Source organism: Lynx canadensis, chromosome A1, assembly GCF_007474595.2.
Source record: "Lynx canadensis isolate LIC74 chromosome A1, mLynCan4.pri.v2, whole genome shotgun sequence".
Classification (NCBI taxonomy): Eukaryota; Metazoa; Chordata; class Mammalia; order Carnivora; family Felidae; genus Lynx; species Lynx canadensis.
In genome coordinates, this window is record NC_044303.2 from 147,128,685 (window position 1) to 147,147,372 (window position 18,688).

The 18,688-nt window shown below is 36.6% G+C and overlaps 1 protein-coding gene across 3 annotated transcripts in view; it reads left to right on the forward strand.

The window, feature by feature from the left end:
• Positions 1-16,924, forward strand: part of VCAN (versican) — a 120,195-nt gene extending 103,271 nt beyond the window's left edge. For 2 of the 3 annotated variants that reach the window (XM_030324100.2, XM_030324113.2), the window contains 3 exons: positions 345-489; positions 5,915-6,097; positions 6,243-8,236. In XM_030324100.2, coding sequence (XP_030179960.1) covers positions 345-489; positions 5,915-6,097; positions 6,243-6,370 — 456 coding nt within the window. In that variant the 3' untranslated portion in view covers positions 6,371-8,236. Of the gene's footprint in view, positions 1-344; positions 490-5,914; positions 6,098-6,242; positions 8,237-16,012 lie in introns of those variants that run through there. The other variant, XM_030324106.1, reaches the window with a different exon arrangement.
• The last annotated feature ends 1,764 nt before the right edge of the window (positions 16,925-18,688 follow it).

Genomic DNA, 18,688 nt, shown 5'->3' on the forward strand with positions numbered 1-18,688 from the left:
AATATTGTTACACTTAATAATAATAACATGATCAAATTTCTTAAGTCAAGCATTCATTACATATTTAGAAATGTAGGATATCTAGAACAAATTTCTCAGACATATCTCATTGCCAAAGGAAAAAAAAATACACGTTTGCTGAAGAGAGACTTTGAAATACGTATATTTTCCACTCAGAGTGTAAAAGCTTTTTTCTTTATCATTAAAATAATTTCAGTTAGATAGTTCAACAAAAACTGTTGAGTCATTCTAATTCCATTGCAATATAACGGCTCTGTTGCTCTTATTATTTGCTACTTTTCGACTATCAAGTAGTTAATTCTGTTCTTCCTCCATTTTTACAGCAATATGAGAACTGGAGGCCCAACCAGCCAGACAGCTTCTTTTCTGCTGGAGAAGATTGTGTTGTAATCATTTGGCATGAGAACGGCCAGTGGAATGATGTTCCCTGCAATTATCATCTCACCTATACCTGCAAGAAAGGAACAGGTAATGATCAATTAATAATGCATACCTCATCTGCATTTCAATTATCAAGCATATTCAAGATGAATAAACTTCATTATTTCAAGACACAAACTGGATGTCATATATGGCATCTCTTGCTGCTTATGGAATATTTCACTCCTCCAATACATTTGCAAAATTCATTTTCAGTAATGTCTTTACCTTAGATTTCAGATGCTTAAGATAACAATGTCATATTCGTATTGCAAAAAACTACCTGGCAGTATCTTTAAGAAAAACAAAGTACCAGACCAAGAGTCTGTCCACCTGTTTATTCTGATGAGGAGAACTTAAAAAAAAAAAAAAAAAGTCAACATCTAAGAATCGGGTTATATCATGAAATAATCTGGATTTTTTTACTCTGGTAGAAAAACAAGAACTGGTACCTTTTGGTCCATGTTGGAACGTGTCAGTGGTTTGAAGTTCTGGGGCCTAAAAACCATTGCCCTCCCTCACTAGGGATGTTCCCTCATTTTGCAGGCATTTGAAGTTTATAGTCATTTCTGTAGGAGCTCATTATGTGTTTATAAACAATAGAACAAAAACAGCGTCACTCTATTGTTGAATACCTTCAACGTCTGCTAAAATAAAAACATTTGTGATGTAAGCTCTGTAACAAGAATTGCTTAGTCAACATTAAACAGATAAAATTAAGAACACTGATTTTAGAAAGTGTTTATTATTGACCAATATGTTTGAATTTCTGAGGCACACTGTATAGACGTCCTCCTTTAAAAAAGCAGGAATTCCATAAAAATTTTTTAACCTTTCACAATTGATAATGGTGTTAGAATATGAAAATTTAGCCTCTAGACCTAGAATTTTTCATCAAGTAAGAGTACAATTGCAAAATATAAAATTCATTGGATTCATTTGTCTTTGGATATAAAAGTAGTAAACTAAAAATACACACTCTGCAGATATTTTAGGAACAACTTAAACCCCAATACTAAGAAATTCTATCAGAAGAAAGAAAACACTGAGATACACAGAGCTCAGATGAAACTCAGCTGTCAGCCCTGTCACTCTCTCTGCTATTGTCTTATCTAAAGTCGAATTTATTCTGACTATCCTTTCTGTCTGAGCAGCTTCCCTGGCTTTGTGCATTACTTCAGCACTTCTGCCATGGGACTCCTGAAAATAGCAAATCAGGTATTTGCTCTTTTCCCTGTTTCTAGTGTAAGAAGTCTTTAATGAACTGTTTGTCTTTCTCTGAATGTCATGTTTGCCTTCTTAAGTCTCCAAATGTTCCTTGGAGTCATGCCTTTCCCTTTGTGATCCAAGCATTCTTGTATGCCCCATGTTATTTTTTCCTAAAGCAGGGTTTCTCAACAGCAGCACTGTTAATATTTTGGCCCAGGTAATGCTTAGTTGTGGGGGCTGTCCTGTGCATTGCAAATGTGTAGCAGCGTTCTTGCCCTCCATGCAATGAATGCCTGGAATGTTCTTCTCTACCCCCCCCATCCTCCTCCTTTGTTTTGTAATAACCATCAGCGTCACTAGACCATGCCACCTATCCCTGGGGAGGGAGGGAGAGGGAGAAAACTGCCCCAGTTTGAGGACCACTGCCCTATAGCTACACAGGCTTTACAAAAACAGCATCCTGGTTTACATTTCCAGATGGGGAAAGAGATTTATAAGACGTTGGTTCTACTTGATTAAGGGAGAAAACCAAACCAAACAGAAAGATTCCTGTATTTTGTCACTCTTTTGTCTGATTTTTATTCATATAGACTTAACTCTTTGTTAATCAAATACTCTGGGGAATTTTATAAATGTCTATAGACTTTTATAGAAGACTCATTTCTCCTTTCACATGTTTTAGACATCCTTAAACATACAGACCTAAATAATTATACTTTTAATTAAATACGTGTGAATAGGATTATAATATGTGTATATAAAAGCCATTATTTCCAATTTTACTGAGAGTTAACTGACATACATCACTGTATAAGCTTAAGGCATACAGCATGATGGTTTGATTTACGTAAATTGTGAAAATGATTGCCACAGTAGGTTTAGCTAACATTCATCTTCTCACATAGATAAAAGAAAAAGAAAAGAAAGAAAAAAGAATAAAGGGAAAACATTTTTTTCCTTGTGATGAGAACTATTACGATTTACTGTCAACTTTCCTGTATATCATACAGCATTGTTAGCCATAGTCATTGTGTTACATTACATCCTATTACTTATGTATCTTAAAGCTGGAACTTCGTACATTTTGACCACTTTCTATGAGTCTGTTTGGTTTTTTGTTTTAGATTCCACATATTTAGAGTTAGATTTTAGATTTGCTTTAGATTCCACATGTAAGTATTTGTCTTTCTCTGTCTGAATTACTTTACTTTGTATAATGCCCTAAAGGCCCATTCGTGTTGTCTCCAATGGTAGGATTTTCTCATTTTTTATGGCTGAATAATATTCCATTACATGTATGTATATATACCCACAACTTCTTTATCTGTTCATCCATCGATGGACACTCAGTTGTTTCCGTGTCTTGGCCATTGTAAATAATACTGCAATGAACATGAGGGTGCAGATATCTTTTTGAATTAGTGTTTTTGTTACCTGTGGATATATTCCCAGAAGCAGAATTACTGGATATATGGCAGTTCTATTTTAATTTTTTAAGGATCCCTCAAACTTCCCTGCTACTTTTCTAGTAGCTGTACTAATTTACAATCCCGCAATGGTTCCCCTTTCTCCACATCCTCACCAGTATTTATCTCTTGTTTTGTTTTTTTTTTTGATGATGGCCTTTCCAATAGGCGTGAGGTGATACGTCATTGTGATTTTAATTTGCATTTCCCTAATGACTACTGATCTTGAACATCTTTTCATATACCTCTTGGCCTTTGTGTATATTCATTGAAGAAAGTCTTTTTGGACACTTTGCCCATTTTTTAGTTGGGTTATTTGGAGTTGCCACTGCCTTTCTGGTCTGAGGGGCTGGAAGACACTGTCTGCAACAGATGAGGCTGTGACTCAGCACCTTGCCTGGGTGTGAGCAAACCAAACTCTAGAGCTGGCAAATCTCCTCATTTGAGGATCTGAATCAGGCAGATATGTTCCCTGGTCAGAGTGCACTTCTGACTTGGCTCTGCAGATAAGCAATGCTGCTGGCTGGGATTACTACTTAGGCACTGCAGGTATGAATTTGGTCTACGAAGATTCATGTGCTGGTTGTTTCAGACCCCTCCCCCACTTTGGAGTCATAGTCAGATTCCCCGTGGCTGAGTCCCAAAGATTCCCCTGTAATATCCATGGTGCAACAGCAGAGTAGGGCTCCCACAAAGCATCCCACAATGCTGGGGAAGCTGGTTTTCTTCCTGGCGTTCTTTTTTCCAACTGGAAGAACCTGAGGCTCAGAGAAGACCTCTTCACATGATGCTGCACACTCCTGGTGGAAGAGCAAAGTGGTCAATGGTTAGCCATTCTCTTATCCTGCTAATGGAGTCTGTCTTCGTCTCTGGGCTGCAGGGGAGTGCTTTAACCTCCCCTCCATGTTCAAGGATTCTCTCAGTAGTGTCTTGTTCTTGAATAGATGCTAGTTGTTCTTGGAATCATGACTTTTTAGAGAACACCTCAGTGCATACTATCCACACATCTTTGGATCATTTTGCAGATTCCTTACAGTCCCATCTGTTTACTTCCCAATTCCAACCGTAGATAATGACTTCATTCTCTTATTTTCCTCTTTAGTATTATCACATATGCTCATATTTGTAAACGACAAATTGTTTAGTTTTGCACATTTTTGAACTTCAAGTGGAATCATATTGTATGTATTTTGTGACTTGCTTTTTTTGTTCAGCGTTATTTGTGAGATTTATCCATGTTGATACATTTAGCTGTATTTCTTCATTTTGCTGCTTATAGTATTTTATGTATAACTAACTATATAACATGTTATTTACCAGTTCTCCTGTCAGTAGACACTTAGGTTATATTGAGTGTTTTTGCTATTATAGACAACATTTCTATAAATATTCTTCAATCTGTTCCAGGTAGACCTCTGTGAGTTTCCATAGGGTATTTTTCCAGGAGTGACATTGCTGAGTCATAGGATTTATGTGCCATCAAATTTATTACAAAATGCCAAATTATTTTCCAAACTAGTTTTCCAATTTGCACCTTCCACCAGGAATATGTGAGAGGTCCTGTTACCCCACATCTTCTTTAGCATTTGATATTATTGGACTTTGAGATTTTTGCCAATCTGGTGGGTATAAAATGTTATCTGTTGTGATTTAATTTGTGTTTACTTGGATACTTTTCCCTGAATATCATTTCATATACTTATATGGCATTCACTTATAGCTCTTTTGTAAAGTTCTATTCATGTTTGTTCCTTATTTTTAAAAATTGATTGCTTCTCTTTTTTATATTGATTCATAGGAGTCATTTTTATATCCTGTTTTGTAATCCCTTGGCAATTTTATCTGTTACAAATATCTTCTCCCAGTTTGTAGACTGTTTTTACTCCTACCCTGTGGTATTTATTGATGAACAGAATTCTTCCTTTTTTTGCATTTTTCTTTATGGTTCAAAACTTTCTGTGTCTTAAGAAATCTTTACCTACCCTAAAGTCAGAAAGATAGTCTACACTGTTTTCTAAATGTTTTAAGGTTTTTGCCTTTTATATTTTTGTATTTAAACCATCCAAAATTAATTTCCCATGTATTCCCTGAGGTAGGGAATGAAGTTCATTTTTATCCATATGAATACCCAATGTCCAAGTGAAAAAAACTACCTTTTCTCCACTATTCTGCCATGTTGCTTCTGTCAAGTATCGAGCGTATATGTGTGGATCCATTTCTGGTCTATTTGCCTGTCCTTCCCAATACCGTACTCATTGAATTATTTTAGCCATATTATAAGTCCTCATCTATAAATAGCTTTGAAAGAAATCTGTATATTGACAATGACAACTTTTAATTTGTCAGCATACCACAGAATCAAGTGTAAGTGAATTATATAATTGATAGTTTTTAACCTTAACCTCACAAACCCATTAGTTTTCCAACTGAATGCATATAATAAATAAAAACTTTAAGATACTGATGGAGACAACACCGATAAGCCACATGTTGGCATGAGACAGGTGCTTTTTAATTTGGAAGTGGCCCTTCCAGATGGGTAGATGAATATATGATCATTTAGCCTAGTGGTTCCTTACTAAAACATAGTTAAAGGTGATATAATCTGAGATTGAAATGAGGCACAGAGTCTCAGTATTTAGCTTTTGCTCTTGAAAAATTTCAATTCTTCAATTCTAAATGATTGCCTTTGCTGAAGGTGCTTGATTGGGTACCGTAAAAAAGGAAAGAAAGGAAAAGATTCATACTAATAGAAATATTTAGATTATTTGGCAATAACCCAATTTACTTTTCTTCAGTTGCTTGCGGCCAGCCCCCTGTTGTAGAAAATGCCAAGACCTTTGGAAAGATGAAACCTCGTTATGAAATCAACTCCCTGATTAGATATCACTGCAAAGATGGTTTCATTCAACGCCACCTTCCAACTATCCGTTGCCTAGGAAATGGAAGATGGGCTATGCCTAAAATTACCTGCATGAACCGTAAGTGGTACTTTAGAAAGAATGGACAACCGTGCTCTAACAGCTACTAGACACCCTCATTTTACAGCTACGGTATTGGTAGTTTAGGGTATGGAGCAAGTAATATTGTTGTGTTTTCTTTCTTTCTTTCTTTCCTTCCATGTAGCATCTGCATACCAAAGGACTTACGCTAAGAAATACTTTAAAAATTCCTCATCAGCAAAGGACAATTCAATAAATACATCAAAACATGATCACCATTGGAGCCGGAGGTGGCAGGAGTCCAGGCGCTGACCCCCCAAATGGCGAACATGTGTTTTCATCATTGCAGCCAAAGTCCTAACTTCCTGTGCCTTTCCTATCACCTCGAGAAGTATTATCAGTTGGTTTGGATTTTTGGACCACCGTCCAGTCATTTGGGGTTGCTGCGCTCCCAAAACATTTTAAATGAAAGTATTGACATTCAGTAAGAAGGCTAACAACATGAAAGAAAATGAGGGCAGAAAGTAACCGTTTCCAGCCTATATAATTTCTTTAGTTTTCTATTCGCCTCCAGTGCAGACCATTTTATAGTGTATACCAGCATACTGTACTATTTAAAAAGCTCAATTTCAGCACCAATGGCAATGTAAATAAGATGATTTAATGTTGATTTTAATCCTGTATATAAAATAAAAAAGTCACACTGAGTTTGGGCATATTTAATGATGATTATGGAGCCTCAGAGGTCTTTAATCATTGGTTCGGCTGCTTTTTGTAGTTTGTTTAGGCTGGAAATGGTTTCATTTGCCCTTTGTCAGCAAGACCGAGGACGGCTTTTCCTAGACAACTAACAAACACAAGGTCTTATAGGTCACTGCACCACGTCAGCCTGAAGTGCAGTTTGCTTCCAAGAGGTGCTGAAGCCTGGCTAATAGGATCCTGACAGAACTAGGGACTGCACCGTGGAACTCCTCTTTGCTGCATTCCTTTCTCTTCACTTACACGAAAGGCCTGAATGGAGGACTTTTCTAGGACCAAGAGCATTTTTTAGGGGTCAAAGTGCTAATTATTAACTCAACCAGGTCTCCTTTTTAATGGCTTTCATAACACTAACTTACAAGGTTACAGATCAACACATTTCAAATGGATACAGACCTAAGGGTTATGGAGGGGGGTGGGGATTGTTAAAACAACAACACGCATTCAAAGAAAGAAATTTTGTATATATAACCATTTTAATCTTTTATAAAGTTTTGAATGTTCATGTATGAATGCTGCAGCTGTGAAGCATACATAAATAAATGAAGTAAGCCATACTGATTTAATTTATTGGATGTTATTTTCCCCCAAACCTGAAAATTGACATTAGTGTGCTAGTTATTTTTCAGTGTTAGCCTTTATGCTTCCCTCACACAGTTTGGGGCCATATAATCTAGGTATTTTGTCCCTGATTAAATAATGTGATGGATAGAATGCAACCAGTGTTTATTATGAAAAGAGTGGAAAATGTATAGCTTTCAGCAAATGGTGTTTGCCCATTCTAAGCAAGGAGCTACAGAGAGAGTGTGGGCATTTCTTCCTATTAGGTGGAGTGTACATGTTGACATTTCTCCCTGTTTCTTCCCACTGTGTTTTCTCCCCTTTATTTGAATAAAGTGACTGCTGAAGATGAATTTGAATCATTATCCACTTAATTTAATGTTTAAAGAAAAACCTGTAGTGGAAAGAAGGCATTTAGGAGCCATTCCCTAATTTCAATTAGAACAACCTTGAGGAGAATAGACAACAAATAAAATGCAAAACGAGCAGACCCAACATGGATTCTTGTTCGCGAAACCTCCTTTGGCTCAGAAGGAACAACAGTAGCTACCATCATTCTCTGTGGCTTTAAGTAAGTTCCTTGGTTGTCACACTAAGTGTGATCCACCTTTAGGTGTTCCAGAGCACAGAATGACAGTGTCGACCTATTAGGTTTTAATTTTCCTCTTTCTTTGCAATGCACACAATACGTTCCTGTATTTATATTATAATATGTATAGTGTAAAATGTGAATGACTGTTGTTGTTTTTTTTCTTTCTTTCTTTCTTTTTTTTTTTTGTGAATGAAAATCTAAAATCTTTGTAACTTTTTATACCTGCTTTTGTTTCACCAAAGAAACCTAAAATCCTTCTTTTACTATATTGTGACTGGTCTGGTTATTTACAACTTTAAATGCACCAACATTTTTACACCCTAGTTCCATCACAAAGTTCAAGCTGCTGGCTTGGATGAACTGATTTTGTGGCTAGCAGAGAAGTGATTATATATGTACCTGTGAAAATTCAGGTAGTAATGCTGATAGTGTTTACATCTACATAGTTACCCATTAATCTCAAATGTGAAAGATGCATTCAATAGGAAAAGTGATAGCTCATGTTTACAGAATGCTTCCTATGAACCAGGCCAAGTGCATCATCTCCCAGCAGCCTGTGAGAGCAGTGCTGTTACTGTCTGATGAATGAGGGATCGGCCGTAGAGAACTCAAGTCCTTTGTCCAAAGTCCCATAATTAATTTGTAGTGAATGCAGGTCATTTCCAGAGTCTGCATGATATTCTCAAGAAAAATGTAAAATATTATGTTCCAATTGTTATATGTTTAGGAGGTTAAATTACTGGCTAGAAGATCCTATCTAAAAAGTGATCAGAAGATTTCAAAAGCATCAAGTTTCTATCCACCCAGACATCCATCCATTTCTTCATTTTTCATTCATTCACTATTAAGTCATTACTATGTGTCAGGCACTGTCCTGGGCCCTGGAGACTCAGCAGTGAATGAACTAGACAGATCTCTGCCCACATAAAGTTTTTTATGCGGGGTGCATCCCATGGGGATTATTTTAGAGCTTTGTTCTATTCGATAAATTTATGGATAATTTGGAAGAACAAATCCATGATATGTTCTGCAGTTGTAGCAAAGATATCAGAAAGGGCAAAGGTGAGTTCAAAATTATTTTGAGGTCTCTTTCTTGGAATGTCAAAAATATATGGGAATTGGGCATGAATAGAATCTCTTCTTCTCTTTGCTGATCTTGTCCTTATAATGTGCAATGCAGTCTGTCATATCTTTTACCCAGAACTTTAAACAGAAATTACCCTGGAGAGTAGATATGAATTTGCATTACTTGTGCATGTACACCCTTATTAGATGTTTATAAGCCCATCGGGTATATTTTTATTGATCTAGGTGCAAATAATGGAGTCTGTAGGATGTTCAATTACCCAGAATACTTGGATGGAAGTTTGAGGATATTTGTACCACTCAAAGTCAGCTAGAGGTGGTTTTCTGTTTCTAAAGTCTAGGTTACATATCAGGAGGAAGAATATGCCCCTACCTCTGGGGGCTATTAAGAATAGGTAGTCTTCCAGAGTAGCTGAAATGGAAAAGAAGTAAGAGATTATATAGGGAGGAATATATCATTTTAATGTGATACAAAGTAGACCTTTTCTGATCTTAAGTGAATTTTCAATACAGTACAGGAAATAGGAACTGGGTTAGCCTTGAGCTAATGTCCAAAAGCCATATATCATGTAAAATAAAGTTATGGAGTTTGGAAATAGAAAAACAAATGTAATAGGTTCTGAGTAGATTTTATGCATAACCTGAGCATGAATGTCTCCCAAGAAAATGATCTACAACAGGGTATATATTTTAGAAGAAGGCAAATATGTCATTATCAAGTGGCTAAAGACTCAACGATGTCAATGTTTTGTAATGTGTTTCTTTTTGGTGTTTCCTAATATAAATGCAATGAAATCATTTTTGAAGAGAAATGCCCACAGCAATGTTTTATGCTGATATTTATACTTCTTTCTTTCTTTCTTTCTTTCTTTCTTTCTTTCTTTCTTTCTTTCTTATGCTGCAATTTCCATTTGCTAAACAAGACAGAATTCACCAAAATGATTCTGTTCTAAAACAAGTCTGGGGCACCTGGGTGGCTCAGTCTGTTGGGCTTCCAAAATCGGCTCAGGTCATGATCTCACAGTTCATGGGTTCAAGCCCCACGTCAGGCTCTGTGCTGACAGCTCAGAGCCTGGAGCCTGCTTCAGATTCTGTGTCTCCCTCTCTCTGCCCCTCCCCTGCTTATACTCTGTCTCTCTGTCTCAAAAATAAACATTTAAAAAATTGTAAAACAAGTCTAAATAGAAAGTTTTTAAAGGTTGTTGAGTGAGTCACTCAAGATTGTATAATCTTTTTCCCATTATCACTCATTTCTGTATGTTTGGATCCCAGCTGGACAAGAAAGAGCAAATGCCAAACAAGAACAGAAATGGGTTTTGTTGAGGTGTTTACAGAACAAGCAAAGCTTGTGCTTTCGTTAAAATTTAATGCAGAGTTCTGTCTAAGCCTATCACATGATCCCTGCTGAAGATTAAAGTTTACTGCCTTAAAGCAGGAAGTCTTAAATGATTTTTGATAGTGTTTACTCTAAAATAAAAATTTAAAACTTATATCCCCATCACATTTTAAGTTGTCAACAAAAACATTTTCATCATAAAGTCAAATAGTTGTAAAGGATGTTATATTTGGCATATTTTAAATATTGCAATTCTAAAATAAACAAGTAACATTACTCTTTTAAATATATTTAGTGGAATCTAAATACCATAGTGGTTTCATACCTATGATTATCCATTTAAAGCATGCTTGAAGATTGCTTTTAACAATCAGGCATTTTATATTTTTCTTTTCTTGTTTTTGGACTTGTTTTCTTATTTCAGTTTCCCCCTTGGAATTTTATCCAAATATATATTTATGTGCTTGGTAATCTTCTACTGACTTAGCTATCAAACATATATACATCAAAATTTATATTTAAAAGTTAATTAATTTTTCTTGTGAACATAAAGGTATAAAAGTTTAAAATCTTCTCTTGTATTATCATTATAATTTTCTTATATACAGTTGATCAAAACAATATTATGCTCTTACAAAACTTAAAAGATAATTATACAAGTTGTAGAATTTTATTAGAAATATATCTCAATGAGATGATCAGAGCTGTTTTTCCCAGTTCACATTTCTGTGAGTAAATATTCTTAACAATTAGAATGTGCCATGGCTTAGCATCAATTCTATTCCTATTTTATTTTTTATAGATTTAAACACTGAGAAACTTGATGTCATAGAAGGAAATGATAGAAATCATAATTTTATTATGCAATGCTACTCACTATTTTTTTTTACCTCTTTCTGAATTATATGCCAAAAATCGCATAGTGGTCTATCAAAATTATTTTCAATTGCCCTTCAGCTGACATCTCAATGAAGTCTTTCTTTTTCTTTTCTTTTCTTTTTTTTTAGCGTTTATTTATTTTTGAGAGAGAGAGACAGAGCATGAGTTGGGGGATGTCAGAGAGAGAGAGGGAGACACAGAATCCGAAGCAGACTCCAGGCTATGAGCTATCAGCACAGAGCCTGACATGGGGCTTGATCCCATGGACCACGAGATCATGACCTGAGTGGAAGTTGGATGCTTAACCAACTGAGCCACCCAGGTGCCGTCTTATTTATTATTTGTTTTTTTTGTAAGCACCAGACTTAAACATGATTTGATTTGTACATTATCATCAGAATAATTTATTCTGATTTGACCTTCTGTTTGCTCATAGTTTTTACATTCCGTGGAAATGCATCCTAAGACTCAAGATGGATTAGAATTGAGTTTGATGTGGTGGTTGTTTTCTATAATGTGGGAAAAGGTAAATTGTCTGAAGCCTTTGATTCTCAAAGCTTGTCCCTGAAACAAAACCTTTAGCACCACATAAAAACTTGTAAGAAATGCAAATCCTCAGGCCCTGCCCTACTGAATTAGAAATTTTGGTAATGGGGAGAGCAACGTAGGATTTCACAAGCACACCAGATGATTCTGATCCATTCTAAAATTTATGAGAACAGATCAAGGAGATGCAAAAGTAGAACCAGCAGCCTCCACCACAGACACCTTCTTAGGCAGATGAATTTTAGGAAAGAGGCCAAATCATAATTCAAGTTCTGGAAATTGCTTCCCTTTATGTGCCCATGTACCCTTTGGGAAGTCTTGGGGTAAGCAACCCTGGTTTGGAGACTACTGCTTTAAGATACACAGTCCTTCAAGTACTTGAAGATTTTTAGTACATTATCTATCCATATTTATGAGCATATATGTCTTACCAGTCTGGTGATGATTACTATGCAAACTTTGAATGGACCTCTGGTTTTACAAGAAAAAGTGAGACAACCTTTCTCTGAAGAAAAAGAAAAAAAAACCTGAATAAAGCAGCATAATTTAAAACATTTATTCCTTAAAGGATAGACCTAAAACAAAACCTGAAAGGCAGGAATTAAAAACTACATTATTCAATGAATCATTCCGATGGCAGATTTAAAAACTGAGAAATAGAAGCAAAGAAGATATATTGTAACTTCTCAGCAACAGTCATTCATGAAAGGGAAATTCAGATTCATTGGGGAGCCCTAAAAGAGGCATACGTGGGACAATCATTGGGATTGAATTGATCTCTGAATAACTCCAGTTCCTAAATCAGATCACCCCTCCCCTGCCCTTTAGCAAAATTGAACACACCAGTCATTCAATAATACGTAGTAAGCCCTTCCCATGTGCCACGCAGTATGCTAGATATTGGGAACAAACAAGACAGGCCAAGTCTCTGTCCTTTATAGACCTTACAGTCATGGGAGAGATTACCAATGGCATTAAAACAGGAAGAGGTCTGATTTCTCAAAATGCTGTTGCCAAAGCCTCCATTCATGGCCATCTCTTTGCTCTGCCCTCCATCTTTACCTGATTCTACTCATAAGCACGATCTTAACTACTTCCTACATTATGGTAAATTCCATACCTCTTTCTTTTGTGTGATGGGTATGTATCCAGTTGGCTGGATTTTGTAGGTACAATAATGTCCACATGTCCCAAATTGAACCAGTGTCCACACCTCCCACTAACCATCTGCACATTGTTGTTGTTTTAAACTAGGAGTCTAAGAGTCACTCTGCACTCATAATCTAATGCTCATATTCACTCAAGGATTGAGTTCTATTAGTGTTACCTCTGAAAGTTTCTCACACCCATCACCTCTTTTCCCCAACTGTCCTCAATACCTCATATATTATTGTCTCTAGATGCATTTCTTTCAAAATCATCTTTTAAACTATGATATTCTTTCAAGTATGCAAATCAGAGCTTGGCATTCTCCAGCTCAAAATTCTTCAGAATCTATGACCAACAAAATAAAATCAAATTTTATATGCATAGAAAAATGCTTTGGGAAAACAAAACAAAACAAAACAAAAAACCCTGTTCTAGGTATTATGTGCTTAAGAAGAATGGAAAAATTGATATTTATCTTAAGTAAATCAATCATTAAATTTAAGTTTTATTTTTTTTATTACATCAGTTTTGCCTCCTGTTTAGTCTCTGATAAAAAGTCAGATTTCCCTTGTACTAGTTGTGCACAAGGCAGGAATGGAAGAATAAAAATGCTATCTGACTTAGTGGGACATAGGTTTGCCCCTCCAGATACACTCTCCACCCTTCTCTTCCTGCTTTGTGCCCTATGAAATTGACGATACACACTGCTCCCAATGGGTTCAGCCATGAGGAGCAGTGTTAGGAGATCAGAGGGAACCAGAAGGGTGACCTCAGTGCATGTTTCCTCTTGACTTCTTCTAAACCCTGTAGGATTGCCATAGGCTGCCTCTATTCCTACAATAAAGTCACTAGCTTCTACCAGTCTCCATCTCCACATCCCTTCTCTGCCTCCTCGTTCCCAGCTGTTCTCTCATCTTGACCCATCAGGACTAGAGGAGTAAGACTTCACCACTATTATTGGCCCAGGGGTATTACCCTATAAATTGTGATTTCTTTAAGCTGCCCACCTTTAGAAACAGTCCCTTTATTCAACTGTCTATAACTTATCCAATTTGATTGTGTCATCTGTTTCCTACTGGATTTCTGACTGAGTGTTTTAGATGTATCTCTTTAGGGAAATTATGTAAGTGACCTAGTTCACATCAATCATAGGACGGGCATGCTACATTACAGTCTGGAAACCTATATGATGGTTTCTTTGGGTTTCTTCTGTAGCATCTCATTAGATGCTTTTATGAGATTATAGCTTTAGTTCCTTCCTTAGAACCACTAAACACTAACCACGTGATTGTTGCAACTGCCAGTCATTTTTGTGCCTCAGCTGTGCATAAAAATTGCCACACGGCAATTGATTGGTCCTGAGGTTGTATTCTCTGCCTTAAATTTCCAAAATGAAGAATGGTACTCCTCAGCTTGAAATCACAATCAGGTATGGTTTTCAGTGCTTGTCTTATAGTTGGGATTGAAGAATAGAATAGGAGTCACGTTATAAATGTGCATAACAATTTTCTCTGAGACTACACCCCAGTATTTTTGAAGCCTTATGGCCATATATGGGGAAAGTGGAAAGAGTAGGGAAGGGAGGTTATTTTAAAGCTACCAGCCCATTTTATTTCTTGGATAAAGGCACGCCTTTATCTTTCAGTGAAGACTATTTTCCCCCTTTGATTTAGGAGGACCCATTCCAGTGGGTCTTTGAGTTCTAGGAGTTCAGGACAAGTTCCTACTTTGGAATGGGTTGGTAAAAAGGAGGAGCTGAGCTGCTCTGCATTAAAAAAAAAATGATGTTATTTTCTTCTTCTGTAAAATGTTCTATTTTTAGAGCAAACTTTTACATTAAGAAATATTCTGTTTATTTTCTCTGGGGTACTGATTCCAAGGAGTGGAAAATTATTGGCAGAAGGGTTTCCTATGTTGAAGAGGAAAGTTGGTTTCAGCAATCTGGTGGCAGATGTACTGAAATTAAGGGAACCTGTAGTAGAGATCGGTGGAGGAGCCTATAAACAATGGAAGTAGTCCAATAAAGTACACAGTTTGGTTTCTTGACTATGTGAGAATTCTTTACGAGTTCTCAAGTCTTCAGGATAGTTTTGTTAAGGCTTAAGGGACCTTTTCAGAAGCAAAGGATGGACCTTATCGTCGCTGGGGAGGGATGGGGAAAGATCAGCTGTAGTCCTAGTTGGTCACATAAAGATGGTGTGATGTGCTCTGGTGCCATATGCTTGGTACCAGACTTGCTGGGGGCACAGTGACACACAGAGTAGATTTATGAAACAGGCCAGTGTGCCAGGAATGTTTGGGGAAAGGATTCTGCTAAAATTTATATAGATATAGATGATATAGATATAGATATAGATGATATATAGATTTTTTTTCAAGTACCATGTGGTCTTAGGAGTATTGTATTAGCACCAAAAGGAAGTGCAATTTTTTAAAACTAAGCTTAGGAGCATCTATTTTACATAGGCTTTCTTATAAGTAGTATTTTCAATGCTTACTATGTGGCAATACTTTGGACTTTTAACTTTGAGTCTTTTCTCATTCAAATATGACATAAATTAACAGATACTTTTATTTTGTATAAGGATATGTAAGGCAAAAGTGTAATTTGGGAATTTAAAAATGAACATCAGAAGCAAGATAAAAAGGTAATCCAGCAAAATTTCTGAAGAATGAGGGTAAGACAACAATATCATGGTTTTGTAAAAGGATTTAGGAAATAAAGACTATTTGCTGAGATTTTAGAGGTTGTACTATTTTAGGTAGGGCCAAAATATGTCATTAACAAGTAGGCATTGGAATCTGGTGAGGCCCTGATGATGAAAGATAGAAAGAAGAAAAATTATTAATTATAGCGTTTAGCATCCACAGTTAGGGAAAAGAAAAATACTATCAAGCATTTGGACTAAAAAGAGAAGACAATTGCCCTGAAAAAACAAGCTATAGTTGAAGCTTACTAGCAATGAGACAAATAGTTGCTTGGGAGTTTCTGGTTGTGTAAGGACAAAAAAAATTTGGAGTGATTTTTTTTTTTAATTAAACGCAGGTTTGAAAACACAAAAATAACAGTCCTGTCCATCTGCAAAGGAGGAGATTCAGGATAGAGACTAGACCAAAGGATGACAGATGCTGAAGTAACAGAAGGAATGGGCTGGAAATTACATCTGGGCTGCAAAGAGCCTGGGCAATGAACATGCATGGAATCATTACCAGAATCCTAACTCTCTCCAGCAGACACCATGAGGTATTTGTTAAAATATGTCTTTGCTCTTTTGTTGTTAATTTACTACCTATGTAATCAGTGCTCATTGTAAATGTGTTGGAAAAATACAGAAAAGCATAAATAACAAAGAAAGTGTTCAAGAGAATATTTGCTTGCGGTTACTATTTTTAATGCCCATGGCCCCAAAGAGTGTTCAATAACTAACTGCAGAAGGTACTATTTATTGGGTGCCACTCACTCTCCTAAGTGTATTTCCATCTGTTTCTTCTCACAAGAACATGAGGGCAGGGACTTTCTTTTCTGTCTTGATCATCACTATGTTTCAAACACCTGCAATAGTGTCTGGCCTGCAGCGGGCACTCAATAAATATTTGTTAAATGAATGACTAATTTATGAATGAATATAATGAATGAATATTTGTTAAATGAATGACCTCCCTCAATATTCACATCAATTTTACTGTCATTCCTATTTACTGATGGAGAAACAGAGGCACAGGGAGGTTACAGTGGCAGTCCCAAGTCACTTAGCGCATGAGCTAGGATGTACACCCGGAAAGTCTGACTCTGGAGCTCATTAATACACTTGGTTTTTACTCCTTAGGTAGAGGGGGAGCCTGTTGAAATTAAGGTCAGTAGGATGATGTTAGTAACACCATACTGAAACTAAGACAGAAGCCCCTTACCTCCTTGCCACAGGTGCCATCAAAGATTTAAGTTTTATTCACTGAGCAGTTCTATTAACCAGCAGCTTCAGAAGCTGAGGAAAAAAAAATTTAAAGAAAAGAAAAGAAAAGAAAGAAAGAAAGAAAGAAAGAAAGAAAGAAAGAAAGAAAGAAAAAGAAAGATGTGAAGTTGTTTGTCTCTGTCTCTCAATATTCTGTTCCAGAAATATGCCATCCACAGTTGTCTGCCACCTAAGGTAGTAGCTGAATGGTTTAGGAGGTGAGAATTATACGAACTACTGGGATTTCTAGAATATCACACAAGTGAATGCTTAGAAAGATACAGGTGCAATTTATGTTTATATATGCCTACGTTGTCAGAGTGAATATTAGTGTTATTTTATGCTGGTTGTCAGTACATTGTGACTTTAACTCTTGCCTATTTAACCGAGGTAAAGATTTGCCATTAGAACAGAACCAGAAGTTGCTTTCCAGGAAGATCTGGGCAAATCTCTATACAGCCACTTAATTTGATCCAAGATCTCAAGAAAGTATTGCAGGAAATTTGCAAATACAGCCCACATCACAGTAGTGAATTACTGTTATACTTTTACCATGCAGCCTGAGAATGTTGGTGTAAGTATGTGAATATGTGAATTTTTTAAGTAAAAACAGAGATTAAAAAAAATCCAACTTTTTTCTTTCAAAGAAGATTTAGCAAAAATAATTATGAAAATGATGTGCTCCAAGTTTTCATAACCTTTAGAAATTTCTTTAGGTTTAGACTATAAATGTAAAAGCACAAATTGATTCATTTATGCACTATTTTTTTTCATGCATTCAATAAATATTTTTTGAGCAGGAACTATACCCCAGGAACTATTCTATTTCAGTTCTTCAATTCATTTCAGACTTTATTACAACAAGAGAACAAGGTACTTCTGGTTTTCAGTAGTTGCTCCTGAAAAGTTTGGAAGTTTTCAACTTCCCAGAAATGATTTGAGAACATCCTACACCTATACTGACATAGTAAAAATATATACTGTCTCCTTCAGGATTAAAGATATTTTGGAACAAAACAAAAGTTTGCTGGGAACTAGAAATAGCCTGTGAGTCCAGAATGAAATCAAATATTTGAGGGGAGGAAGGAAGATTTGTATTCAAGCAATAAGTAGTTTGTAATAATTTTGTGGTAAATAAGGACCTTCTTGAAAACACTGCCTCAAAGGTTTCTTTTAAAGTCATGTCTTCTTGGGGCGCCTAGGTGGCGCAGTCGGTTAAGCGTCCGACTTCAGCCAGGTCACGATCTCGCGGTCCGTGAGTTCGAGCCCCGCGTCGGGCTCTGGGCTGATGGCTCAGAGCCTGGAGCCTGTTTCCGATTCTGTGTCTCCCTCTCTCTCTGCCCCTCCCCCGTTCATGCTCTGTCTCTCTCTGTCCCAAAAATAAATAAACGTTGAAAAAAAATAAAAAAAAATAAAGTCATGTCTTCTGCCATCTTGCAAGTAGATTTACAAAGTACTGACCCGGTTCCAAATAATGTTTTGGCCCAACTTTCTGTACTTATGTCTGCCGGTTCCTTGCTTGGGAGTTGGAAAGCATGTACTTATGATCCAAGCGGGTGAGAAAATCCCCTGGGTAGCCAGAATACCACCTAAGTTAATTCTGCAGAGGGTGCATTGGGGGGTTGTCAGACCACAGGCAATAGTGGCAGAAAGCAGACGTGGGTGAAATCAGCACGTGTAGATCTTGGCCCCCAACATCTCCATCCATTACGTAAGGGGCTTCTTGAGCCTTGGTTCCTATGAGGTTCAGTTTGCTCCCATAACATAGCTGG